This window comes from Tetrao urogallus, assembly GCF_951394365.1.
Source record: "Tetrao urogallus genome assembly, chromosome: Z".
Classification (NCBI taxonomy): Eukaryota; Metazoa; Chordata; class Aves; order Galliformes; family Phasianidae; genus Tetrao; species Tetrao urogallus.
Genome location: NC_136816.1, coordinates 23,085,528 through 23,113,091, shown reverse-complemented (window position 1 = coordinate 23,113,091; position 27,564 = coordinate 23,085,528). Strand labels below are relative to the sequence as shown.

The window sequence follows — 27,564 nt, the reverse complement described above, 5'->3', positions numbered from 1 at the left end:
CTGTTTTTACTGTCTTTTTATCTCAACTGATGTCTTTCAGAATAGTGCTGCCTTTTTGCTTCCATATACATAACTGGGTACTATCTTTCAGAATTTAATCTCATAAAAATAAAACATTCCTCAACTGCGAACGAAGCTTCCAGGATAGTAATTCACTATTCCTTTGTGTCCTTTTGTACTGCCAGCAGGAGTGGAACAGGATGCTAATCACAAGCTACATTCCTGTTTAAATAGTAAAACATAATCAATGGAAGGTGATAGTCTCTTTTCCCCTCGTTCGTCCTTCACAGCGTTCTGCCAGAATAAACAGGTCATTATCTTTAGGCTTCCCTCCCTCCAGAAGGAAGGCAGTGGAGGCCCTGCTAAGCAACTTGGCACAGAAGGAACGCAGAAGCGAGTTAGCAAAAGTGACAGCTGGGGCCTCCCCATCTTGCTTTCCCCCTCAGTCAGGAACGCCAACTTCTGCAACTCTTAAAGATAAAAGGTGTGCCCAAAGCCTTTGTATTCAGTTCTTAAGTTCCCTCAGTGCCACATGCACAGGATTACGGTACACCTCCAGAGACAGCGACTCCACCACTTCCCTGCGCCTCACCACCCCTGAGAAGAAAGCTTCCTAATACCCAGCCTCGGGGTAGGAAGCCAAACTTCTCAGCTTCAGGAGCCTCGTTGCTGCTCCAAGCACCGCAGCTCAGATAGGGGTCCGCGGCACCCCAGACCCGCACAGCCGAGACGCGGCGCCTCGACGCCGCTCTGTCAGCCCTTGGGCACGCGAAGCCCCGCGCCGAGCGCGGTCCTCGCGCCTTGGCGGCGGAGGGGCGGGAGCTGGCGGCGTCCCTTGCGTAGAGCCGCCGGTCACGTGGGTTCGGGAGCGAGGCTGGCGGCTGAGGGGCGCAGGCGGCAGTATGGCGGCGGCGCTGGGTGGCTTGGGCCTCTTGCATGGCCGGTTCAGGCTAGCCGCCGCGGCCGCTGCCACCTCCTCCACCCTCGGCGCCCGGGCTCCGGTACGAGGAGGCGCCGCCGCTTTCCCCTCAGCCGGGAGGAGCTATGGATCGGAGGTGAAGGAGGAGGAGGAGCTGCGAGTGCGGTACCTGGATGAAGAGCACAAAGGTAACGGGGAAAGCGCCGGCCGCTCCTCTGCGCGGCCCTACCGGCCCGGCCCGCGGCGCCCGGGCCTGTGAGCTGGGGTTACCCTGCGCGCCACCGGGGGCAGGTGGGAGGCGCCGCGCGGCGTGCTGCCAGCGGCGGGCGGCGGATTCAGATCAGCCTCTTCGTGCTGGTACTGCGGGGCCGCAGTTACTTGCAGGAATGGGTCAGCAGCCCTGCTGACTTTAATCAAAATACTCTCCTGGGTGTGTGTCTCCTCTGCTAGCCGCTTTGCTGGCAGAAAATGAAATTTAGGGGTCGTCTCCTACAGTTGGCATCCCGCACCTGCTGTGTGCTTGTTTGTATGGGCAGACAGGGACAGAGAAGTTCCATCCGCTTTTTCTTGTGTGCAGCACTATTCTGTGATGTGTGTGTTTCTTTAGGTGGTTAGTAGGTCTTGGAACAATCATGTGTTGAGATGCGAGATTCAGTTTATAACTTTGAAAACATCAACTCAGTTACATTAAACTTGGCGCAGTTTTGGGCGTGTGCACCTTTGAGTAGAGCATTCATATGTATGTATATATTTGTACATGTAAACTTTCAATTTCATCTTAGGTTTAGAAGATACGTTTTTTAAGAGTCAGTAAGATTAATGATGTAATCTGATCCTGAAATCCACTTCTTATTGTTCTATTCCCTAGAGTTCCTTGAATACAATACTTATTTACTCCTATTTTCTCAACCAACTGAGGAATGGAGAATTGATTCCAAACAAATGTCTTAAGTTTAAACTTATTTTAAATTGAAGTGGAGGCAAGACAGGAGCACAGAAGGCTTGGTAAAACGTTGGAAAGTATTTTTGCTTGTACGTTCTGTGCATTATTCTTTCTGTGATGCTAGTGCACACCATCCTCATCTTCCCATGCGACAAATTAATCTGTGTGAGTTTACAGCATGTAGTACCTGTGCTCCATTAGGATGCTAGTGCCATTTAAGCCCCAGTGTTTTTTATCACTAATCCCTTAACATACTATTTCCTTCTCCAGCAGTTTCTTCCGGGTCTTTCCAAGTGGGACCCCAGCACTGTTGCCCCTTCCATATTTTTCCACTTCATACTGCATATGGGGGCAGACCCTGTCTATCTAACTACCTGTCAAGACATAGACATGTTTATTTGTGCTGTTTTTCTGTTCTCGTATATACCTGCTCTTTTTGAGTTGCTTAGAGGAAGATGTGTTGTCCCCAGTGCTGCTTGGGGAAGCAGGAAAACTGACCTTGAGCTGCCTCACACAGAGGTGCAAATCCTGTAGCACCAGTTGAATCTTTCAGGCAAAGTAACAAACTGCTCTGCTCCTTAACACTTTCAGGTGACTCATATACCACACTTTTTGGGAAGCTGTTAAACATATACTGAAATGAGACTATATTTGAAAAGGCAAATTATTGAATTTTTTAATTGAGACAAAAGAATACAAAAGATTTAATTTGAATGTGTTTGTAGAATGCTTATGTATTCTGAACAACATGTAAATCACATTACTTTTAGTATCAGTTTCCTATGAGTACAGATAAATATGGGTGCATTATTATTTTTTAATTAGATGCATGTCTTTTATTTGTAATTGTATTTGATTATCGCTTCAAGGTCTGAAATTTATTAAAGGTTTTGACATTTTAGAACTTCTAGCCAACTTGCGTTAGCAAACCCATTACAAATTTGGATGAATTTAGGGCTATTAGTTCGATTAGTATATGTAAGGCAACGTTTTGTCATCATCAGTTAGAATGTTAACGTACATAGAATGTGCAGATCAATTATGGTCTCATTTGAAATAGTTCTTTCAGAGCTTGAAAGATTGGTAGTTAGCTGACAAAAAAGAAAACTTTCCTTTCTCTTCTATTTTTAAGTAAAAATGCTTGAGCAGCTGAGATATACTAATTTAATGGAGTGCAGGAAGATACGCAGAAGTACGTAGAGATAAAATAGTAAAGGTGTACTTAGGATTTTGAAAATTGTTTAGTTACTTTTTAAAAATAATGCTCAATACATGTCTGTGTGATTTTATGATACACGTAAGTACTTAATGAAACTACAATCAATGGAAACAATTGGAATTGTTCATGGTGCACTCAGTGTGGGTTCTTGTTTCACTTAAGAAAATGCAGTAAATGGAGACAAGCGAAAAACCAACTTCTCTATTCTTTCTTCTTTCTCTCATTTCAGATTTTTTTTTTTAAGTTATTTAAAAGTATGTTTGGATTGATGGTGTGTTTGCATATTACAAATAAATTATTTCTGTATGTACTTTTTGTGTAGATCGAATTAATCTTTATTGGACAAATTACTAGTATGAATGCAGTCAGGGCTTACAAGTAAATGAGTTACTACTAAATATTGAGTATGAATGTTGTTTTGAAAACTACAAAGTACATAATAGAGCAGATAAAATCATTAAAGCACAGTTTCCTTTGTACTGAGATAAACTGCATGTAATACAAGATGTAATTGTTTTACTTAAATTGATTCACCCTCTTTTATTTAATGTAGAAGGAAATATGATATCTCTCAGCAGTTTTAAATAATGATAGCATCATATGAATTTTGCTGTCTCTCTTGAAATACAAGAACCTTTTAATATTAACTATTTACTCATTAAAATCCCATATTTAATTACATTGTGAAATGAGGACGCATCTGGGAATTTACAGGTATTTTGAAGCTATCATGCGTATGTGTGGGTCGCTCTGGAAGTAATTCCCCTTATTTCCCTGGAAACTAGAACAGATCTAAAAAGCACAAAGCACTGTTTGATAGAGGAAATTCTTGGCTACAGAGCACTGTTTTTCAATATAGTCAATACATTTAGGTGTGCATTGTCTCCATTGATGAATGGGAGCCTGCATGCCATGTTCCAAGCGCCTTCTTTACATTTGCCTTTAAAAGCCAGACCAGTTAATTCTTGGAGTACTCTACCCCCTGACTTGGAAGTCTGAGATGGGGAGCAGAATAAAGCCCCCTAGTCAGAGACCTACAATTCCAGCTGGACTGCCACACGTCCATGGGCCCAGATGTGATCCACATGAGGGAGCTGGCGGACATGATTACCAGGCTGCTTTCCATTATCTGTTAGCAGTCTTGGTCAACTTGAGAGGTCACACAGAGCTGGAGACTTGCTGATGTTACTCCCATCTACAAGAAGGGTTTTGAGGAGGATGCGGGGAACTGCAGGCATGTCAGTCTGACCTTGGTGTTAGAAAACATTATGGAGCAAATCATCTTGAGTGAGATCACACAGTATGTGCATGACAGCCAGGGGATCAGCCCCAGCCAGCATGGGTTCATGAGAGGCAGGTCTTGCTTGACCAACCTCATCTCCTTGTATGATCTAATGACCCTCCTGGTGGATGAGGGAAAGGCTGTTGACATAGTCTATCTAGACTTCTATCATGTTTCAGCCCAGTTTGACCTAGTTCTGTGATGGGATGAAGGGACCCACAGACCCACGTCCCAGGAAGGGGGGGAAAGAGAAAAAGGTAGGGAGGTGGGCCTAGATGGGGAAAAGAGTAGCAGTGAGCTAATGAGAAAGCTTAATTTACTAAATACAATAGCGGAATGTGAGATGATTCAATATAATACAATATAATTGGAATTGAAGCTAATAAATCAAATAAAATGAGAGAAAGGGAGTTTTGAAAGCAGAGTCCTTACAGTAATGCTGTAGGCAAAATGACCAGGGAGCAGAGAGCAAAGAGAGCAAGAGGCAGTCTTGTGACTCCCAGTCATTTTTGTCTTTCCCCCCAAATGGAAAACAGAGGAATATAGTCTTCTGGTTATAATTCTCTTCTGAGCCAAGATATGATCCACAGAACTCTTTAACACCCAGTATGGTGTTATATGATGTTACAATGTGGAATACCGATCAAAAATCATAAAACCATGACAGACTTCAGCAAAGCCTTTGACACTGTCTTCCACAGTATTCTCATAGAGAAGCTGACAGCCCTGGCTTGTAGAAGTACGCTCTTTGCTGGGTAAAGAACTGCCTGGAGGCCAGGCCCAGAGTGTGGTGGAAAATGGAATTAAATCCAGCTGGCAACTGGTCATGAGCAGTGTTCCTGAGGAGTCAGTACTGGGGCTTATTCTGTTTAATATCTTTATTGATGACTTGGACAGAGGGATTTAGTGCACCCTCAGCAAGTTTGTAGGTGACACCAAGCTGGGAGAAAGTGTCAATCTGCCTGGGGGTAAGAAGGCCCTTCAGACGGATCTGGGCTGAGGCCAAAGCAGTGAAGTTCAACAAGACCAAGCGCCAGGTCTGCACTTTGGTCACAACAATCCCAGGCAATGCTACAGGCCTGGGGAGGAGTTGCTTGAAGACTGTGCAGATGAAACGGATCTGGGGATATTGGTGGCTGCTCAGCTGAACATGAGCCAGCAGTATTCCCAGGTGGCTAGGAAGGCTAGTGGCATTCTGGCGTGTATAAGAAGTGCTGTTAGTAGGAACAGGGAAGTGTAGCTCTGTACTCAGCACTGGTAAGTCTGCAACTCAAATACTGTTTTTAAGTTTTGGTCCCTTCGCTATCAGAAAGACTTGGAGGTCCTAGAGAAGAGCAGTGGAGCTGCTGAGAGACCTGGAACACATAACGTAACACCTGTTTCATAGTGTGTTTGGATCTGAGAGACAGAATGTCTCAGGAGTGGAGGCAAGCATACTGCACTCAGAGCAGCACAGAGGGTTATGAATTTTATTTCACACACACACACACACGCAGGCATCTATTTTAGATTATGTCTCTGTGGCAAGCACAAACTTCATAAGCAGGTGAGTGTTACTTACCTACCTTTGAGAGACAAGTGAATTGCTGAGTAGGAGAAAGAGAAGGAACATGCCTGTAGAAGATTCGAAAGGAGGTGTCAGAAGGATGTCCTCTGCTTCAGGGCATACTTTTCCTCTCTCTTGGATCCACCACAGCCTCTCTCCTGCTTTTGTTCTCTCCAAGGTCTGCAGCGTTTTCTCTACTTGCACGCTGCATCCGCATGACTAGCATGTGATGCAGAGCTCAAGTGGAACACCTGCTTGCAAAACAAGGTAAACTAGCAAGGTCAGCTTCCTACCAAAACAAGATAAGTGGCTTTAGCTGCAAATGCTGCTTTCCTCAAAACTGTCATGCAGCCCATGGTTCTAGTCACACAGTCATCTAGTCACACTCTTTGTCAGAATACTTTGTTCCAATTCAGGATCATTCTTTGGCCAAGACCTTTTGGTTCCCAGACGCAGCGTTTTATGAAGAGCATCTGAGGGAACTTGAATTGTTTAATGTAGAGAAGAGGAGGCTCAGGGGAGACTTCATAGCTCTCTACAGCTGCCTGAAAGGAGGCTGTGGTAGAATGGGGGTTAGCCTCTTCTCCTACGAATCTAGTGATAGGATGAGAGGTTGTAGCCTCAAGTTCTGTCTGGGGAGATGGTTATCAGGAGAAGTTTCTTTTCTGAGAGAATAGTCAGGTGTTGGAACAGGCTGCCCAGGGAGATGGTTGAGTCATCAAGAGCGGTAGATGTAGTCTACCTTGATATTAGAAAAGCATTTGATACTATCTCCCACGGCATCCTTATAACAAAGCTGAGGAAGTGTGGGATAGAGGACAGTGAGCTGGTTTGAGAACTGGCTGACTGGCAGAGCACAGAGGGTCGTGGTTGGCGGTGCAGAGTCTGGCTGGAGACCTGTAACCAGTGGTGTCCCCCAGGGGTCTGTGCTGGGTCTGATCTTATTCAACCTTGATGAGGGGATAGTGGCCACCCTCAGCAAGTTTGCTGATGGTACGAAGTTGGGAGGATTGGCTGACACGCCTGAAGGCTGTGCTGCCATTCAGCGAGACCTGGACAGGCTGGAGAGCTGGGCAGTAAGAAACCGGATGAGGTTCAACAAAAGCAAGTGTGGAGTCTTACACCTATGGGAGGAATAATTGCATGCACCAGTACAGGTTGGGGGATGACCTGCTGGAGTGGAGCTCTGCAGAGAGGGACCTGGGTGTCCTGGCGGACGACAGGTTGGCCATGAGCCAGCAGTCTGCCCCTGTGGCCAAAAAGGCCAATGGCATCCTGGGGTGCATTAAAAAGAGCGTGGCCAGCAGGTCGAGGGAGGTGATCCTCCCCCTCTACTCTGCCCTGGTGAGGCCTCATCTGGAGTACTGCGTCCAGTTCTGGGCTCCCCAGTACAAAAAGACAGGGATCTCTGGAAAGAGTCCAGCGGAGGGCCACAAAGATGGTGAAGGGCCTGGAGCATCTCCCCTGTGAAGAAAGGCTGAGTGAACTGGGTCTGTTCAGCCTTGAGAAAAGACGACTGAGAGGGGACCTGATCCAGGTTTATAAATATCTGAGGTGTGGGGGCCATAGTGGTGAGGCCAGTCTCTTTTCAGTGGTACGTGGAGACAGGACAAGGGGAAACGGACATAAGCTGCAGCACAGGAAGTTCCGCACGAATGTGTGAAGGAACTTCTTTACGGTGAGGGTGACGGAGCACTGGAACAGGCTGCCCAGGGAGGTGGTGGAGTCTCCTTCTCTGGAGATGTTCATCCATCTGCCTGGATGCCTACCTGTGCGACCTGGTGTAGGGAACCTGCTTTGGCAGGGGGGTTGGACTCTATGATCTCTGGAGGTCCCTTCCAACCCCTACAATTCTGTGATTCTGTGAACATCCCTGAAGGTATTAAGGAAGTGTGTAGATGTGGTACTAAGGGACATGCTTTAGTGTGGAAATGTTGTTTGTAAGTGGACATTTGGACTGGATGATGTTGGAGGTTTTTTCCAAGCTTGATGATACTGTGCTTCTGTGAGTAGTAAACATCTGCACTAGTGGAGGTAACCCATTGTCAGAACTCCTGAAATGCACCACCCACCACCTCACTGAGCTCACATCAACTGTTTGGACATTTGTTCAGCAAACACTGATAAATGTCAATAGGTGTTTTTCTTTTTTTCCCCCATGGAGGAATTCAGTGACATACACTTCTGTGTCATATGCCGCTTTGTCAGATTGCACCTATGATACCATCTGTCATATGGCAACAAAATGTAATGGAATAATAGTGGGAAGGTTCAGCCTGTTCAGACATACCACCAACGTCTGTTTCTAGTATTGTGGGCCAACATAATGAAATACAATGCATTACTTTTGGAAGAATTCTTGTATGTATGTATGTATGTGTATCCTTTTCTCACTAAAATACAATTTTGCTGTTTATTTTCACGTGACTTAATTATAATTTTCTTTTTAACATTAAAAATTATGTCTCAGCTCTGGTAGCGAGAGTAGTATTCATTGTGTGTTTGCTTTACCCTCTGTTGGGAGAGGAGGCAGCAGGTAGAGCTGCTTTGAACCAGTTTAGGATCACACAAGAAACGCAGAAGTCACAACTTGGTAACAAAGAAGGAATTGCCCCTTTCTGAGGTAGTCTCCAAACAGAGATGCTTCTCTTGTGATTGCCAGCCCTTAAATCAGGCTAGGGAGGGGTGTGTGACCCCTTGCGGTTGCTCAGATAAATTGCTTCCACCTGTGCTCCCAGGTCTGGCTATGCCCCTTTACCAGCTGCTCAATCACTGGTTCATGCTATGACCTAACAGTTCCGTACGTTTGAGCAGCTGAGAAATAATGCAGACTGTCCATGACTACTTACATAGCGTTGTTAGTTAACTTAGTCCCTCGGAAAATCCAGCTGATAGAGTGAAATTTGATTTTTAATATATGTGATTAATAATAGACACACCTTATTTGCTGAGTTTTCTGGAGTCATGTGGAAATGACTCCCAGGAAAAAAATATGAAATTAATACTGCCTTCAGCATTGTCTGAATGGCTGTTCCTTTCTAACATATCTACAACTTCCTTGATATTGTAAAGGTACTGGAATTCCATTATTATGATGTTTATTATGATTCTGATATTTGTTTCTGAATGTGATAATGAGTTTTTACTACTTTTTACAGATAAGTTTTTTTAGTATATTTTTTAAGATATTTGCATGCCCATAGGTGGACACTTCAGAAAGAGTGAACTGTAATTAAATGTTTTGAATGAGAATGTGATATTTTTCAAAATACGTGTAATACAATGTACAATACAGTGTACAATTTTGTTAAAAATAATTGTTAAAATAGTTATTAATAATGTTTGTACTTCTTGTTGTCATTTTTTTTTTTTCCCAAGAGGTTTGGTGGGACTCTGCAGTGTTATATAGTGCCTGATTTGCCCTGTTTAGGGCAAATTTATATAAATTTGTATACCCATATGACCAGGGATTTAAATTCTTTAGGATATCCAAAACATGGAAGGAAGACCTTCTTGAACAGTTTCTTTTATAATGGCATCCAGCAATTAATTCACAGTCTTTGGCAAACTGATGTGGTGAGTTGTATTCCCAGGTTTTGGGGACAAGAAGATCTTGGAGTAAGCTAGGGAAGGAAGAAAGTACATTCTTGGGATTAAATTACTCAAAGGGAAACAAGTCTATTTTTCTACTTTGATAATATGACTTCGAGCAAGTACTCAATTGATCTGTAGTTCAGTCATTGATTAATACACTGGGAAAACGTCCCACGCCTTACTGCAGTTCTAAAAATAACCAAGGAATTTAAGGATGCCCAGACAATATTGTAATAAACTATTAGAACAAAAGTGACTCAAACGAGCATTTAGGGAATATCTTTTAATATGCCTCATTTCAATATACGATTGTCTCATGTTAGCCTCATATGCTTTTCTGGTTGCAGTTATTGTTTTACCTTTTTCCCCCCCCCTCTTATTTAAGAAATGGATGTCATCTGTTTACCTCTCACTTATCTGGGAGGGGAGACAGAAGTGATAGGTTTATGAGTCAGTGGGATACTTTTAAGACTTAACTTGTGTGATTTGTCTTTAAGGGGCCCTTCTTCATAGGAAAATTACAAAATATGTTTTAATGTTAATTGGGAATTCGTTATAATATTGATGATGGTAAATAAAGAGTGTTGCTGCTATTGAAAAAACATACTTTTGCTAAGGACCTTATTTTTTAGTTAAAGAAATAGGTTTGAGATGGCAATGTCTTTGCCTCATTCAAACTTTGGATATGCAAGTGCAGTAGTCTTAGAACTTAAAATCAAAACCAGGTTAACTGGCTTTTTGTCGCTTTAAAACATGGTGCTGATTTTGCTTTATCTATGTGTATGAACATACAATGTATTTGAATTTGGAATAATCCTGAAATACAAGTTGCAACAGTAGAAAAGTGCTGCAGTTGGAAGCAAGTAGGAATTCCTGCTTGAATGCTCATTGAGGGCTGTTGCAGTTGTGTTGGTGAATTTAGTTTGGCTTTAGAGAACAAAGTAATGAAGGTTTTCTGGATCAGCCAGGCGCTCCTCTTTCTTGATAAGGGTTAATTGAACTTCGGGAGCAAGCAAGAGCAAAGTGTGCTCTCCTACTTGGGTTTAACCATTTTCATTTGAACTTCAGACATGGCAGCTGTTGAATGGAAGACTTCGTTTCCAAATTGGTAGCTGCAGAAGGAGCAGGAGCTCAGTTTAACAATCTGTGTGTGTAGGCACTTACATTTGGGAGGAAGGGAAGTGGGATTAAACACTAATAGTTCATCACTTTGAGATGATGTTTCTATGAAGGAAATAGTGTGTGCTGAGAAAACAAGACAGGCTCCTAAAGTGACTAGGGGAGCCAGAGTATAAAGAGATGGTTCTTGCAGAGTTTGGTGTTGTGGTGGTAAATACGCAGGCAAATACTGAGTTTCTGGTAGATTGATGGCAACACTGTGGGCCTTTTTGTTTGGGATAAAGGGAGCTCCCTTTTTCATTCCTGGTCCCAGTGCTAGTCCATTGCCTTCTTTTCACTTGCCTTGTATTCTCCAGATGAAAAACAAAATCCTGACCTTAGCAAGACTGGATCAATTTCTGATGTTTAGAATTCAGGAAATTGTAATACATTCAGGAAATAATTGCCTAAAAGATTACTATCAGGATAAACTTCTTGGGATTTTTCATGCCTGTTAAGCTAAGGGAGAAGGAATAAGAACAAGCAAGTGGTGCTCCTTGTGTGACACAGATCAATGTATATGGAATCAGTCATTGAGCCAGCTGATCTCTAACTGGACTAAGGGAGTTATAAATATGTGATCAAAGCTGTGTAGCCTAGCACTAGTTTCTGTCTTGAGAGAGAGTTTCTGTATGTTTTTTTATTTTAAAACAGAAGTTCAGATATATTTTTGCTAGCATTCTGTGTGGCTTCATTATCTGTATTGGAATTGCTAGTCTTAGCTGTGATAGCTCTTCTTGCTTTAAGAAGTTTCTCAAAGCAGGCTACCTAGTTATGGAAATAGTGCATTATTTTGCTTGATTATATGTCAGCACTTTGCATACAAATGTGAAATTTGTGCATGCCTTAGGTAATTTAAGATTCAACCTTTCTGACCATGTAATAGTGTTAGGGCCAGATTTTTACTTCTTAAAATACTTCATTTCTTTGAACACTGAAATGTTTAACACTGGAAAACTTAAATCCATTTTTTTTCTTTCTAAAACTCAGTAGCTAATTGACTGCACTAGTATGTTTCTTTTAGCACTCCTGAAATTGAAATAATTACTTGTGTGGATATTGTATATTTTTCTGTATTATAACAGTGATACAATTTTTCTTCCCCTCCAGGAATTGTGGTGCTTGGGTTAAACAGATCTCATGCCAAGAATGCACTTAACAAAAATCTTTTAAAAATGGTAAGTGAAAAGAACAGTTTCTAATATGAAGGTGAAATACTGGAATTAAATACTTTTAAAAGTGTTTGGTTATTCCCCTCCCTCCTTTTCTCTTTAGATGTCAAAAGCTGTGGATGCTTTGAAATCTGATAAGAAAGTACGAACTGTTATATTCCGAAGTGAAGTCCCAGGGATATTCTGTGCTGGTATGCAAACTTAATTTTCCTGAGAAGCTGGAAATCTGTATCTAATTTTTTGCAGACACACAGACCCACTTATACAACACACTCACACAGATATGTACATGAAAAAAAAAAAAAGAAAATGGAAGAAGAGAAAGAGAAGTGAAAAAAAAGCCCAGATTCCAAGGAAACTTGTCTTATGTATGTGTTCATCTCAGTAGCAAATACAGTGGTTTTATATGATTTTCCTCAATTGTTAACAAGATCTGAATATCTGTTTTATTCTTTCTGTGTCATAAAGTGTTTCAAAAACTAGTTTGCTATGAAATCATTTAACTGAGCTTTTACAAATTGTTGCACGTACTTCATGTAGAGGACCAAAAACTGCTAATAGCTGTATGGAAAGCTGTATAAAGAACAAATTTTGAATACATTAAAATCAACTTTAAATTAAATAAACAAAATTCATTATGAAATATAGTCTTACTGAGACTGAGTATAAAAAAACAAAGCATACATGCAGCCCAAATGTAAAAATGCCTTACCAAGCAGTAAAAATGCCTTACCAAAGTTGTAAGAAAGCAAAAGCTATGAACAGCCATAAGCTGGGAACAAGAATTTGAGAATTTGTCAACATATCAAAATCAGTGGAAGCAGACATGTATTTTGTAGATGAATAGTGTCTTTATATTCAGATGTCCAGTACAATTCAATTTGTTCAAATTGAATCTTAATAAATTTCAAATGGTTGAATAAGTCCGTTTCTTCTTTCTAGTATAGGAATAGAACTGTCAGGATAGAGAAGATAAGTTCTAAAATTTTATAGTTCTCTGCTGTGTTTACTAACCACACATAGCATAATTAATTCAATTTTAAATGCAAAACCTTGTGTCCAGTTTTTACTTGAGTAATGTGTATAAGTAATTCTTGTGTAGTTTAACTTTTTATTGTTATTAGTTTTAATAACTATTTTCATTCAGCTGCAGTGTGCTGCTTATAGGGTTTCCATAAAGAATCATTTTGAAAAAACGGAGTAGTCCATACGGCATTTAGTAATACATGTCAGTATGATAATCAATGTATTTCATTTAAAAGTTGCATCTTGATTTTGAAGGAAGTTGTAGACATTAGTAACTAACAGTAATCTTTGGGAAAAAGTTAAAAGCTGCCTTTTTTAAACTGAGGAAGAGTGGTGAGTGTTCAGAGGAACACATGCAAATGGTGTTTTCAAGTTAGGTGTTAGAAAACGTGCGAAAATGTGTCTATTAATTGAATCCTTCAACAATTATTTTTTTCAATTTTTTTGACATTCATGAATTTAATGGTAGCTTGAGATCAGGCTAATTTTGAGTGAAGAGAATTCGGGTATCCTGTTTAAATAGTATTTACAAAATCGAAGTTGCATTGTATTCTTAATTGGATGGCTTTGCAGAGCCGTTTTCTTGTTAAGATGTAAAGACTGCTTTGTTGTCTGTTTGTCTGTCTTGAAAAACAACTGAAGAGGGTAGGTTTTTAGAAAGCTGGTTGTGGACAACTCAGCTATTTTGGCTGCCAACACAGAGGGATGAGATACCATCCATAGGGACCTAGACCGGCATGAGCAATTGGCTGAGGAGAACCTTATGAGGTTCAGCAAATTCAAGTGCAAGGTCTTCTTCTCTGGGGAGAACTGATGGTGGCATTTCAGTATCTAAATGGGAGCTACAGGAAAAAAGGGGACAGACTCTTTAGCAGGGTCTGTGGTGATAGAACAAGGGGAAATAACTGCAAGCTTAAAGAGCGTAGATTTAGGTTAGATATAAGGAAAAGTCTTTTACAGTGATGATGTTGATGCACTGGAGCAGGTTGCCCGGAGATGTGGTTGCCTTGTCCCAGGAGACTTTCAATGGAGGCTAAATCAGACCCTAGGCAACCTGATCTAGCTGTGCATGTCCCTGTTCATTACAGAAGAGTTGGATAGATGTCCTTTACAACTCTAAGAATTCTATGATTATAAGATGCAAGAATGTTTATATGTGGACATAGGAAGTGAAAATAACTGTGAGGAGTGAATAAGAGTAGGACTGGATAGTTAGATCTTAAATTCAGGGTTTGGAGTCAGAGTATGGAACAATTGTCGTAACTTAACAGAAATAAAAAGTGACAGATAAGAGGGTAGGTCTGTGAAAGGAAGCTCTTGTGACTAAACCAGTAAAATTACGATGTTCCAATAGTGGTAACTGGAATTCAGGGTGAGCTGGAAGATTTGAAACAGAATTTGCCAATGATAATGATCAGAAAGAGCTCAGTGGCCGTATGGATTGCTTCTGTAGAAGATGTTAAGAAGTGTATATAAAGAAAGGGAAAAAACAGAAAGCATAGAGAATATGGAGAAAACAGATAATGGCTTAGAGAAGTCAAAGAGAGGGAGGGACTGAGGAACATATTGAATCTAGTGAAATATTTTGAGAGTCTTTATTTGGAAATTCAGTAGAACAGAAAAAAGTTTTCAAACTTAAGTGTTAAAGGACAGTGTTTTATTTAAAAATCACTTAATTTCTTTTAAAAATAGAAGGATCAACTTGTGAAATGTCTCATTTGGTTTTGCACTATGGCGCAATTCAGTTAGGCTAAACTCTGAATGTTTGTTTAATTTTTTCTGTATTTCCTCATTTCTTGCGTATGTGGGAATGTATAGTTTTAAAAACACATTTTTTTACGATGATATTTTGGACCACCATCTGGTATTTTACTGACCACAGATTGAGCAACTTTGTCCTAGAGTGTAGTTCCCTTTTATGTCTGGAAGAAATTAAAGGCCCTTAAATCTTGCCATTCCTCAGCTATCAACAAAAATCTATGAAAGCCACAAGCCAAATGTCTTGTTTCCTTCAAAGGGCTAGTCCACAAAAGCTCACATCTAACTGATGCTTGCTAAATGACAGTATGGTTGATTAAAAGATTTAAAGTCTGCTGAAGAATAGTGTGGATATGAGGGTGGTTCCAAATTATGGGATCGTTACATGGTGAACTGAGAGAAAAGAGGAGGAATTCTGTAAAAGACTATAGATGTGCCAGCAGTTGTATACTTTCATTTCTGCTTTCTTGTTCATTTTGAGTATTTTGCTTCTCCTGTTCCCTTTGTATCTCCTTTCTGATGCACTTTACTTATGGATGCAGGAAGTTCTTCATCAGTGCTCTAGCACTGATCAAAAGGTGTATGTAGAAATCAATGAAGAGCCTAGCTGGATGCATTATGATGCATTTTCATAGAATCATAGAATCCTTCCAACTCTTGGATTGGAGTTGGAAGGGTCCTTTAAAGGTCATCTAAGGGTTCTGTGATTCTGTGAAAATGCATTCTAATGCATTCAGTTGGGATCTTCAGAGGCCTTCTGCTTCTGTTCCAGGTTCTCTGGCTGGAGGTCACTTCTTAGTCTTTCTTTGTCTAAAAGTAAATAAATAAAATATTGGCCTTTCTGCAGTGAGCATATGGGACCAGTCTTCGTTTACGTGGACTTATGTTGTATGTCTTCCAGTTCTGCAGCCAAGACAGCTGAGTGTGCAAGAATTTGTTATTCAGTATTGCTTCACCAAAGAGAACTGCACTAACTAAAATAGAGATTGTGAGATTGATAAGTTATTTTCTTTGTGTATACATGAATCAAAGAAGGCTTGAGGGCAGTTTCTAATTGATAGATTTCTGTACCTGTTCCTGGGAGACATTCTTTCAGAAATCATTGAGATGTATCAGATGTATCAGAATGTGGATAACTAATCTTTTAGTTGTTGTTGCAACTAGCTTTCCAGGTAGCTTGAAAAATTTGGGTATTGGGGCTCTTTAAAAACTCTTTGATCTAAAGCAGTTTAAGTCACTGCAGCTTTGCCAATTAGCTCCCCTCTTGGAAATGCAGTAATTTTCTGCCAACAAAAATTCATTGCTTGACTCTGTGGTGTGAATAAAGCCAACAGAAGTGGGGCTTTTTGTTTGTTTGTTTTGCATAATTTGGGTACATCAAGACTTCCTTTCCAGCACAGCTAAGTTAGTTATATGGTTTGTACTTTATGGCTGACATTTCCGGCTGGTATAGTTTTTCTGGCAGAGGTTTATGAAGTAGACAGGCCTGGGAGGGCCAATCCTTGAAAATTTCATTTATGGGTTTTTGTTGTGGACTGAATGAAAATGCAAAGGGGGAAAATAGTGCTGTTAACAACCATCAAATACTTAAGCTAGTCTTGCAAGAGTAGCACAGAAGTACAAATGTGATTAGAATCTCCTTTTTTTTTTCTTCCCAGTTTCTGTTAAGTAAGCAAACAGAGAGGATAGTTCTTTCCCAGATCATACTTTGGTTGTTAGGGCTCCAGGTCATACATAGGAATTGAGAGTAGAGTTAATGTACTACTTCACAGTTCCCTTCTGAGGACTGAAATAACATGTGAAAATACTTTAGTGCCTTCTAAATATTTTTGTCTATAAGCGCATTTAACTGCCCTAAGTAAATCCCTTCAAAGGTATATTATAACTAGGTTCTGTCTCTTTCCACTTCAGACTTTTACCAACGCTTAGATTCAAACTGGTGCAAGCTGCTGGTAGACCACTAGACTCAGTGGCAGGTTGGTTGGTTGTGTGACAGTTTTGTCCTGTGATTGTACTCATAGTAATCTGTGGAGTTTGGAGTTTACAGCTTGTATATGCCTGATGCTTGTTATTTTTCTTCTTAATTTTGTTTTTCATGTTTTCCTGAAAAACTAACAGCTGTCATGATTTTCTGGAACACTTACTGAACAACTTGGCCAATAACATGCTTGCACAAATTAAGGGTTGGTACTCTAGTTTACAGAGAAAAAGTCCATTAAGAAAAACTGGTTTTAAAAGTCTTTCTTTTGGAAATAGATAACCCAATTAGATAACTCCTTGTACTGTCTATCCTGAAGAAACATTGAATTTCAGAAGAAATTGCAATGAACGGAAATTTTGTATTTACCTTAAACATGATAGGGCTCTTGTGTTCCTAAATGATTATGTGTGCCTCATAATGTAGCTCAGATTGTATTATTTACTTGATGTTACCCTTCATATCTTGCCCATATGTACTTGAACCTCATTGCTAATTGTGGATAGTTCATATATATTTATTTGTGGGGAAAAAAAAAAAAAGAGAATTTTCTCTATAAGTGTAGAAGAAAAAAAAGTCATTTCTTTTATTTCCAAGAAGAAAGATCTGGTATATTACCAAGGCAAGTGGGCTACCGTGGAGAATGGTATACAGGGCCTGAGGGAATTATCCGTGTTAATGTGCAATATTGACCTGAACAATGAGATGAAGATCCCAGGTGATGTCAAGGGCTCACAACCTACAACTATTGTTGTATGCCAACACTGGCAGTAATTGCCAATATAACAAAAAAACAGCAATGGATGAAGAAGGTAGCCTACTTGGAAAACATGAAGAAAATCTCTTCCTCCCTACAGGCCTATGTCTTGATTGTGGACAGACTGGTTCAGTGGCTTTAAGATAAAAAAAATTTCTCCCTTACCTGTACAGATAATTATCTCAGCTGTTAGAAGTAAGTTTTACTCTGCTTGAGAGAGAGAATATAGTAGATACATGCTACATGCCACCTTGTGGGTTTTATCTGCCTAAAAATATTCACAGAACAGGGTTGTTGTAGGAAAATTGCTGCACCAGTTTCCAGTAGGCAGTTCCCCAGGCAGAGTAGATGGTCTGATCTTATTTCTGAGTTTCATAATGAGCCTTTAGATTCACATTCATAAGAAGTGAGTGATGAATAAAATAACAGGAACTAGAGGGGCCCTCCCTTCAGGTAGAGTTGAGTTGATTGAACTGTGTGGATTTGATGGACTGGCATATCAGAACCAGATTAGTATAACATTCTTGTGAATACTGGCACACAGCATATTATAATGCTATGCAGCTATAATGGGGCAGAACCCATCTGTATTTCTGGAGAGAGAGGAGGATCCCAAAACCTAACTATTCAAAGCTGAAGTGAGCCTAACTGGGATGGAGTGATGAAAGGACCCTATTACAGATGGCCCAGAGGTTCCTTGCATTGTTAATATAGATTGTATTTGGAGGGGATACTTCAGGGACTGTAGAAGGCTGCCAGTGGGCTTTTGGTATAGTTGTCTTGGAGGTGGAGGACATTAAGCAACTGTCTGCCGTTCCTGGTGTCTCAGAAGAACATTCTGTTGTATTTCTAAGAGGAGAGGAAAAGCAAGTGTTGATTGCTGTGGCAGCTGTGCACAGGCTGCAATATCTCACCAACTAAGACTCCTTCCCATCCAAAAGTTTATTAATTGATTGGAAAGCCAAGGAATAATCAGCAAGACTCGCTCACCCTTTAACAGTCTCATATGGACATTATGAAAGTGCAGTGGCTAACAGTGAACTATCTTGGTCTGAATGAAGTCAAGCCACCACTGAGTACTGCCATGCCTGACGTGCTAGTACTTTGAAATGAACTGGAGTCGAAGACAGCCTAGTGGTATGCCACTATTGTTTTCTGATAACCACTGATAATGGTTGACTGATGAGCTATCTTCCTGTGTCTTTCTTGACCCACAAACTTTTCCATCTTATTTTCTCTTTATTTCCTGTTGATGAAAGGATTGAGAGGATTGCTTGGTGTGCACCTGACAGCTAGACCCACTAGTTAATTTGGATTTTTTAAAAATACAATGTTTTGTCTGTCCTGAGCAACTGATTATATAAAATCTTAGAGAAACTTGTTTGGAAAAGGTAGTAAATGAAAGGAAGCTTTATCTCCAGTTGAGAGTAGTGACTAAGGAGGCTAGAGTAGATTAACTACAACAAGGCAGACTCAATTCTTTATTCCATGTCATGTGTAAGATGCAGTGTTCTTTACCTCAGGCTTATCCAGGGCATCCACTCAGATGTCTCTCTCTTCCTGTGTTGTGTGCTCAAAACACCTGCATATCTATTTCATCTGGATCTTGTATTTTTCTAGTGATAACTTTAGTTTTTCTTTCAGTGCAAGGACACTTCTAATTTACTGTTTAAGAGAGACTCAGTTTTGTCACTAATTGAAGACTAGCTGAATTGACATTACTTTTAACCACACAGTACTTTTCTTACAATTTTTTTCACACTTCTAGTAGTGAAAAAAAAAAAACACTTCTAGTGTTTTCCACTTCTAGTGGAAGTAGGAACAGCTTTCTACACTGCTAATATTGCCGCAGTATGATTCTTTTCTCCTTCTTAAAAAAAAAAAAAAAAAAAGTTTATGGTAATTGGTTTATTCAGCTCCAGGATGCCAGTTAAGGATATTTCCTTGCAGTTTTTCTTCCTTTTTTGGTCTTGTATGAGCTGTGGATCATAGCTCATTGTAATTTGTGAGCTCATTGTAATTTGTGAAGCTGGTAAATAATGTATTTAAGATCAGGCTATTATGGAAAGACAAATTTTGAAAGCCACTTAGTGAAGCATTTTTTAGCTTTATTTAATTGATCTAACTTTTAAATTTGCCTTTTGAAGCTAATGGTGCAGTATTTCACCATTCTTCCTTCTGTGTGACATACGTGATTCAACAGTGGAAATGTAATTGGCTGATGAACCCTAGTAATGTAGGCAGTCTTCACTCTCCTTTCCTATTGGAACAGAATTCATCTCGGACACGAGATCTCTGCTATTACTTAAAATTTATTTTAAAAAAACAACTTTGTCCAAGTTGGTCCTCTGCTTATAGTGATGATTCTTAATGGTATAACCCATGAGTGTCCAGACTTTTGGCTTGCCTGTGTGAATAGTAGTTGTCCTGGGCTGCATGTAAAATATATAATATAGCTAATGTATTTAAGTAACAAAACTTACTTTTAATGTATTTTTGTTGCTCTGATTTTTGTTTTAGTAAAAAACATAAATCTAGTGGTATATTTGACCCTGTTTTTGTGAAATCAGTGTGTCATTATCTAGTTTGGTGGCAGTTGCTGCAATTGTTAGTTCTGAAGGTGTTTGTCGGAATTATTTGATGAAATATTATTCTTTCTGTGTTTCTTCCTTGACAGTAATTGTTCAGAAATATACATATCGCCAAGAAGTGATGACATGAATAAGATGTGATTATGAAGTGAGGGATATATTTCTCTTGTAAGATGATAGGCCCTATAGAAGTGTGGTAAAGACAGACTGCCTAATTTCTTTTTTTTTTTTTTTTTAGTTGAATGTCTCACTGCAAATTTATGCATTCCATTTCAAAATTTGCAGGTAATGTATGTTGACTGAAAATGGAGTTCCCATAATCAGCATCCAATTGGTGATGATTCAGTCCCCTGGACTTTATTAAGTTCACAGCTTTCATGATTATTTGTAAGACATCAGTCATTTCTAAAGCTTTTGCAGATCAATTTTTTTGGTGTGTGACGCAGTGGTATTTCATCAAACTTGAGTTGCCAGTTGCAATTGCAGCATCTTCTATTAATTTTATTAAGTCCCTCTTTTCTACCAACCATAACTGGGGTAACGGTTGGTACATCAGATTTGTGGACAAAAGTGAAAGAAAATTGCTTTTATGAGTTTTTTTTTGCTGCATCAAATAAATACAGAGATTTAGTTGTATCTTTCAGTGATACCAAAGAAGCCATTTCTACAGTGATATTGTATTTATTATCAGTACCTCTAGTGAAAATGGCAAGGTGAGCCATGTCTGTAGCATCAGTACTTTCATCTATCTCTAAAGCATAAAATTTGAAATTAGCAGCCTTACTCTCTAAATTTTTCTCAATCGATTTTCCTGTTTCTTCGTAAAACTTTTTTTTATGAGGATTCATTATGTCTGCCACACTTTCCGTATACCTCCCTTACTTAATGAACTCACCATGAGTAAATGGTTTTAATTTTATTTCAAATGGAAGGACAGAGCCACTGTTGTGATGATGTGGCAGTAGAAGCCAGGTCACATTGCAAGCTGTGCTGGGCTGCATGCAGTCCACAGGTTGTGGGTTGAACATACATGGTATAAACTTTCCAAGTTAAATTGATGTATTTGTAGACAGTGACATAGTTGGACGATGTAGCTTGGTGACTAGACCTTTCCTGTTGTGACAGAGCACTTACCTAAGGTTTGCATCTAATACAATCACACAGAACTGTAATCAACATCTGTTATTTGAAGTATTGGGTTATTTGCAGGATGGATATCTGTCTTTAGAATTAATTTTGAGTAATAATGAGCTATGTATGTGCCACTGAACAGATTGGTGTGTACTAGAAAGTTTACAAAAAACAGAGTTAAATTATTTAATTTAGGCTATGAAAGAATGTAGTAAGCTTGTGGTAAGTTTCAATAGCTGATTAAAAACAAACACTATGCTTATTTTTTGTTTATTCTATATTAATAACTTAAAATATTATCGTTTGCTTTAAATCTGGTAGAAAAAACAAGATAGAGTTAATGTGGATTTTTTTTTTTCCATTTTAACCTGCTTTGAAAGTATCAAATTCTAGATAAAATTTGAGAGGGTGGAATCTCTTAGTTCTTCACTTTAAGAAGTGGCTTGTGACAAGAAGTGATGATGACTTTCTCAATGCCCTTATAATTTGTTACAAGAGCATGCAGAAAAAATTTATCAAGTTGAGTGCTTAAAATTGTTGAATTCAAATATTGATACAGAATAAGCCATTACTGTTTTGTGGAGCTGTAGTCAAAACCTTAAATACGCTGCTGAAAAAATCACTTTATATTTGAGTTCTGTGTGTGGTTTTCAAATTTGCTCTTTCTTCTTTCTAGCACCTGTACAGAAAACCTAAGGAAACTAACATCTGAAGGTTACACTTAGCCTTTGTGAGTTCCTGTCTTACATATAATTTACAGTAGATCGAGTGAAAATTTTGGTAGTCAGGTTTGTTTTCTGTACTGCACTGTGCTTTTATTTACAGAAGGCACAGGTTTTACTTTAGATCTACTGTTTTTTTTGTAACTAGATATCTGAATGTAATATCATTATGAAAAAGAAGTATAATATAGGTTGCAAATAAACAAACTGCATCCTGAACAGATAGAGAACTTAGACAGTTTTTTGAGATGTTTGAAACTGACACAATGCTCAAGATCTTCTGGATGTCTAGAGAAATAATAAAGAAGTGTCCTGAGCAGAAATTTTTAGTACATGCAGTTGATACAAACAGAAGCTGTGAAGAAGTGTCTTCAGTTGTGTCCCAGAATTTAAATGAAAGAGACATCTTGTTGTGATGATTTCTAAAGTACTGAAATGCATTTAACTTGAATATCTAGACTAGTGGAATGTGCATGCAGACTTTGAAGTATTATAGTGAATTTCAAGATGTGAAGTATTTTCTAAAATGTTTTCTAGTAGAAAAAACTAAAATGTGAAACACTTCATATTGGAAAAGCTATGTTTTGGAAATGGGGTAGGTTTGCAGTAGATACCTTTAGGTTTTTTTTTCATCACTAATACTTAGACTGTGCTTTCTAGATATAAAGCAAGTCCAAATTCTTACTTCAGTCTTTAGAAAATAATCAGAAATAGTTTTGCTCTGTATTTGTCATTTCTGTTAGTACATTTCTCTAAGGTTTGATCTACAGTGTTTTTGGTAATGTGACTGGGTTGTGTGAACTTGTGTGTAGTAGAAATGCATATTCAGTGGTTACACTACATATTTAACATAACTGAAGTGCATTTGATTTTGGCTTTATAGATATTTTCTGTAATATTTCTATCAAGTTTACCTCTTTTTCTAGATCACTTAGGTAGATGAATTCCTGAATTTTATATGCTTATTACAGAGGGCTTTGACTTTGACGCTGGTCTTAAAGACTGCTTAAAACTTTTCTTGAACTTCTTGTACACTCGTAAATGCGTAACTTTTCATTTCTATGTCAGAGGTAGTTGTCATTAGATGACTATTTGTATGCCCATGTCGCCTTGGACCACAGTCTATACCATGTAAGCAATTTCTATATTCTTCTGGTGGGAAAGCAGTGGTTTCTGTGGTATGTATCTGCCTTCTTTAACTCTCTGCAGGTATTTTGAAGTATTTGGATTGTCTCACCTGTAGCTGACCTATGTGTTAACAAGTGCTTTGAGTCCTAGTGGTCTTTTCATGTAAATTTGTATATGACTTGGCTGTGATGAACTTGTTTTTCATTGTAGAACACCGTATGGTGCTATATTTTATTTTTGTGACCTAAACAGTGTTGATGATAGTGTTCTAGTGGTTGCTGAATAGAGCTTGCACAGCGTTAGATTGTCTCTATTTCTTACACTGCTCCCTCTATTCCCAGTGCAGTGAGTAGTCTGGGCATTGGCAAAGCTTGGGTGGGGACAGCTGACACCAGTGGACCAAAGGGATATTTCATATTGTATGATATCATGTTCAGAAGTAAGACTGAGAAGATTTTATAGTAAATAGACCTTACTTGAGCACTGGCCGAGCATCAGTCTGCTACTGGTGAGTGATTGCTTTTGCATCTCTCTCTTTTTTTTTTTCCTTCCTCGACTTTGCTTACTAAACTCTCATTTTCTAAACCCATCAGACTTTTTCTTGCTTTTGATCTTCCAGTTCTCTCTACAGTTCTGCTGGTGGAGAGCAAGTAGATGGGGGCAATTACAATGAAATCTTGAGTCACTAGCTGTGATAGCTCCAAGAATGTTGTGTGTGTTGTGAATACCAGTATTAGTATGATGATACTACACTCTTCTTTGGCTGTGCTAATGGGATATTTGAAATGACTGTAGCTTTGTTTCAACAGATGCTGGGTTATTGTTTTTTCCATTTCATCTTCAGAGCACGGTGATGAACTCTTAATTAAGGGTATTTGGGGTGATGCTATTTACCTATTTTAATATAAAAGTATCCTTAGTATAGCTCAGGTAGAAGCAGAGTTTTGGAGAAAAAGGTTCTTTCTGTACCTCTAGTCCTTCCTGGCCTCCAGCTTGGCTACGCTTTGAGAGGTGCCTTGAGGTTATGCATTCTCACTGCTTTTACTTTTGTTAGCAACTGATTCTTACTGTGATCTGGAATTGCGGTGCCTTAGAGCATTAGATATTAGGTAATCCATTTGAGTTATATTCTTAAGTTAGAGAATTTTATGTCGGTGATCTGGGTTGCCGCTGGATCAGGGGTGGACATAAATCTGAGCTGGGAAGAGACTTGGCTAAGATGAGCTCATCCATTGGCTCTTCTGCGCCTGCCTGCACAGTAGGAGTTAATGGAAGAGCAACACAACCAAGGATTGGTTTAGTCTCTGTGGAGAGCACTTGCAGAAGTGCTGAAAACACTGAAAAAGAGGGATGCAAATTCTTTCGTCTTTTCCTCCCCATCCAACAGTACTGCTCCTGTCAAACAAGACATCTTCCAACCACAGCACATCTTGACCAGTGTTGATATTGAATGCCCTGTTATTAAGGGAAATGCTGTGGCCATGGGACTCAGTAGGTCAGTTTGATGGTTGGACTTGCTGATCTTGAAGATCTTTTTTGACCTAAATTAAGCTTCTATGCTGTATAGACTTGTTTCAGCAACACACTTTTCCTTTTTATCTTTCATTTCAATACTTAAGGTAGAGAAAAATTCTCAATACTTCAATTTCTTCAAAGCAGGGTTACTATCCCTGCCTGCATTAAGACATTTCTGAAACTTCGTTGAAGGGCTACTCTGGAAGTAATGCCTCCTATTTTATTATGTTGACCCATGACGTCAGAGGTAGATGGTGGTGGTATGGCAGTAGAATTTGAACCTTCCCACCAGTATTCCGTTTCACTTAGTTGCCATGTGACAGATTGCAGCAGAGAAGCAGTCTGACAAATCAGTGTTTAACACAGAAGTGCATATGAAGCAAGGATAGGAATTGAATTCTAACATGTGGAAAAAATGGCACCTATTGACATTCCTTGACACTTTCTGTATGTTTATGGAGTCCTAACAGTGGATGTGAACACGGAGAGAGAGTTTCAGCAGTGGTGAGAGAGTCATCTCTGCTTGTACAGATTATTACAAACGTGACTAGCAGGCTCTTGTTCATCTCTGCAAAAATGCATAGCTAGTTTTTCTCTTGAAAAATAGTGTCAAAAGTAGTTGAGAATTTTCTCTGTCAAAGAGTGTTATTGTGCTCTTAGCATCTATTGTCATTTCCATGGAAATAAATAGGTGGCACTATTTTTGTTGGAACCCAAATCTTTTCAGGCTTCTTGTTAATGTAATACATTTTAGATTCCCAAGACAGTTTTACATTTACTTTGAAAGAGCATTTTGTTTATGGTATAGAAAATGCAGAAGACTTTGTTAGACAGAATCCTGACTTTCAGTAGTGTTAAGTTGTTCATGGTTTGGTATTGATAACAGGTCACAAGAAATGTTGAGCCATTTTTTTAAAACTCCAGAATAATAGCAAACCCATTTTTATCATTATGATAAGAGCCTACCTAATTTGGTTAATGTAACTCACTCTTTGTCACCTTCACATCCTGGTTAAGAGAAAGCAGTCAGGAGTTCATTATTATGTGTGAATTCTGTGTCTGTCATAAACTCTCTCACATCTGCTCAAAACCTGCAAGCTTGCTTTCAATGGTTAGAATTTTTGCAAGACAATCTTAGGGCATACGGATTCGTTTTTTGTCGAAATGTGTACTCTGACATCCGTGTTCCATTTAAAATGGTTAAGGGCAGGTAAAGATTACATTAACAGAAAGGTACCAATTACTGATTAGTCTCACTAGTACTAAATTGATAAAAGTATCATTTTGGCTAGACTTCTGCCACCTTGGACATCAATGGTAAATGAATTTGTGCTTAGGTAAGGAAGGAAGTTGTTTGTTTTTTTTTGTTTGTATCACATACCTCTGAACATTTTACTAAACATTGGAGTTTATAAGGTCTAGATCTCTTCCAAGAATATTAAGTCAATTTACGTTGAAATACTTAGTCTGTTTGAAATGCTTCTGTCACTTCTGTGTACATTTGACATCTTGACCTGCTTCTTCATAGTTCTCTGGGGGGTGAAGTAACCCTTTTTCTTTCTACTAAGTGCCAGTGGCAACTGATTTCCTTACTGGTGAGGGCAAAGCTTGCCTTTATGTGAAGCTTGCTGTTTATATCCGTATCGGAAAAACTTTCTGGTAAAAATAATCTGATTTCATATGCTTAGTGGTAATGTGCTAAAAATAGAATGTGTATGCAGTGCTTGGCAAAAACAGTTGTTGCATCATACAGAATTACTTTCCATTTGGTTGTGAAAAGAATGATTGTGTAGCATAGGTTTTTAGACATATCTGTGTTTATGTCATTTTTGTTTTAAGACAATTTGTAACAGTTTCATATCTACTTTCTTACTTCCTCCTATAAATAGCATAGAGTAACACACAGTGAAACTGCTTTTGTGTCCTAATTGTTGTAAGCACGAAGAATGAAGAGAAACTTCTAGTAATCCTTTAAAATTTTTATCTGCTCTTGTCTTCTTTTTGCTTTGTTGTAGGTTGCAATTTAAAAAAAAAGATATTATTTAGCAGCAGCATCTGAATTAGATGAGTAACTCTTGAAAGGTAGCAGAGAACAAAATAAGCAGCAAAACAAAACAGAGAACAGAATAAGTATATCGTACAGTTGTTTATGCATTTATGGTTCTGGTATGTTTGATGATGTATGCAGTGATGTAGAAAAGGCTGGATATTTTGCTGTAATGAAGGTTGTATCAGTCTTGTAGGTGAATTATTAAAGCCATCAATGGACATCAGTTTTTTAAGTTTCAAAATGTTTTCTGACATCAAAATGCTACAAATAATATGAAAGTGAAGAAATTATGAAGTTTTTCTTTAAATAATTTTCTTCTTGTATAATTTTTACTTTTTTTCCTATTTAGAAGCTGGTCTTCTATGCATATTTTGATAAATAGAAATGTATGTATATATATGCAGATCAGGTAGTAAAAGATTCTGCAACTTTTCTTCCCTTACACATGCACACACAAATTAAAAATAAAGTAAAAGAAATACACCTCTTTGTCAGATCCTGCCTATTTTAGGCAAAATGCAGTCCTCAAATAGGTATTTAAAGAAGGGCCAGATATGTAGTTGTTTGCAGTGTCCCTTAATTTTTGTTGGTTTTTTTTCCCAATTATAAGTCAGTAGTTTGCATAAATCGTGAAGCATTAGAGCTGTGTTGAATATAAGAAATATAGTGTCTAAAATAGTCTCTTGTTGATATTCTGACCTTTCTTCATGGAGTTTCTGTCACCAGATGGAAATTGGTGAGCATGTGGACAAACATTATGTACTTTTTAGTGATTGAGCTCTGGACTCAAATACTACCAATCCATATAATTTGTTAAGCTATTCCAGATGGCAGATGGTATTCCAGTGTTTGATCTCCATCCTCTTTCTTTCTGCATAGTAAGTTGCTGACAAGTTTATTGGATGATCTTTTAAAAACAGATCAAATATATTTAAAGCATTCTAAAATAACAAGTCTTTAGAAAACTGAATTGAGTTTGCAGTGTTGATTGTGTAATTAAATTCACTGGATAGGAAATCTTGTTTTTTGCAAACGTTTTCATTTATTTCTCTGTCTTTTCAAAGCTTTTGGGGAC

General features: G+C 38.8%; 1 protein-coding gene across 1 annotated transcript in view; it reads left to right on the top strand.

Annotated features, from left to right (window-relative positions):
- Window positions 1-896: 896 nt before the first annotated feature.
- Window positions 897-27,564, top strand: part of AUH (AU RNA binding methylglutaconyl-CoA hydratase) — a gene marked incomplete at its 3' end in the record, with an annotated part of 111,840 nt that continues 85,172 nt past the window's right edge. Inside the window, exons 1-3 of the mRNA XM_079548656.1 lie at window positions 897-1,107; window positions 11,772-11,839; window positions 11,937-12,024. Of these exons, the coding sequence (XP_079404782.1) occupies window positions 903-1,107; window positions 11,772-11,839; window positions 11,937-12,024 (361 nt within the window). The 5' untranslated portion in view covers window positions 897-902. The remainder of the gene's footprint in view (window positions 1,108-11,771; window positions 11,840-11,936; window positions 12,025-27,564) is intronic.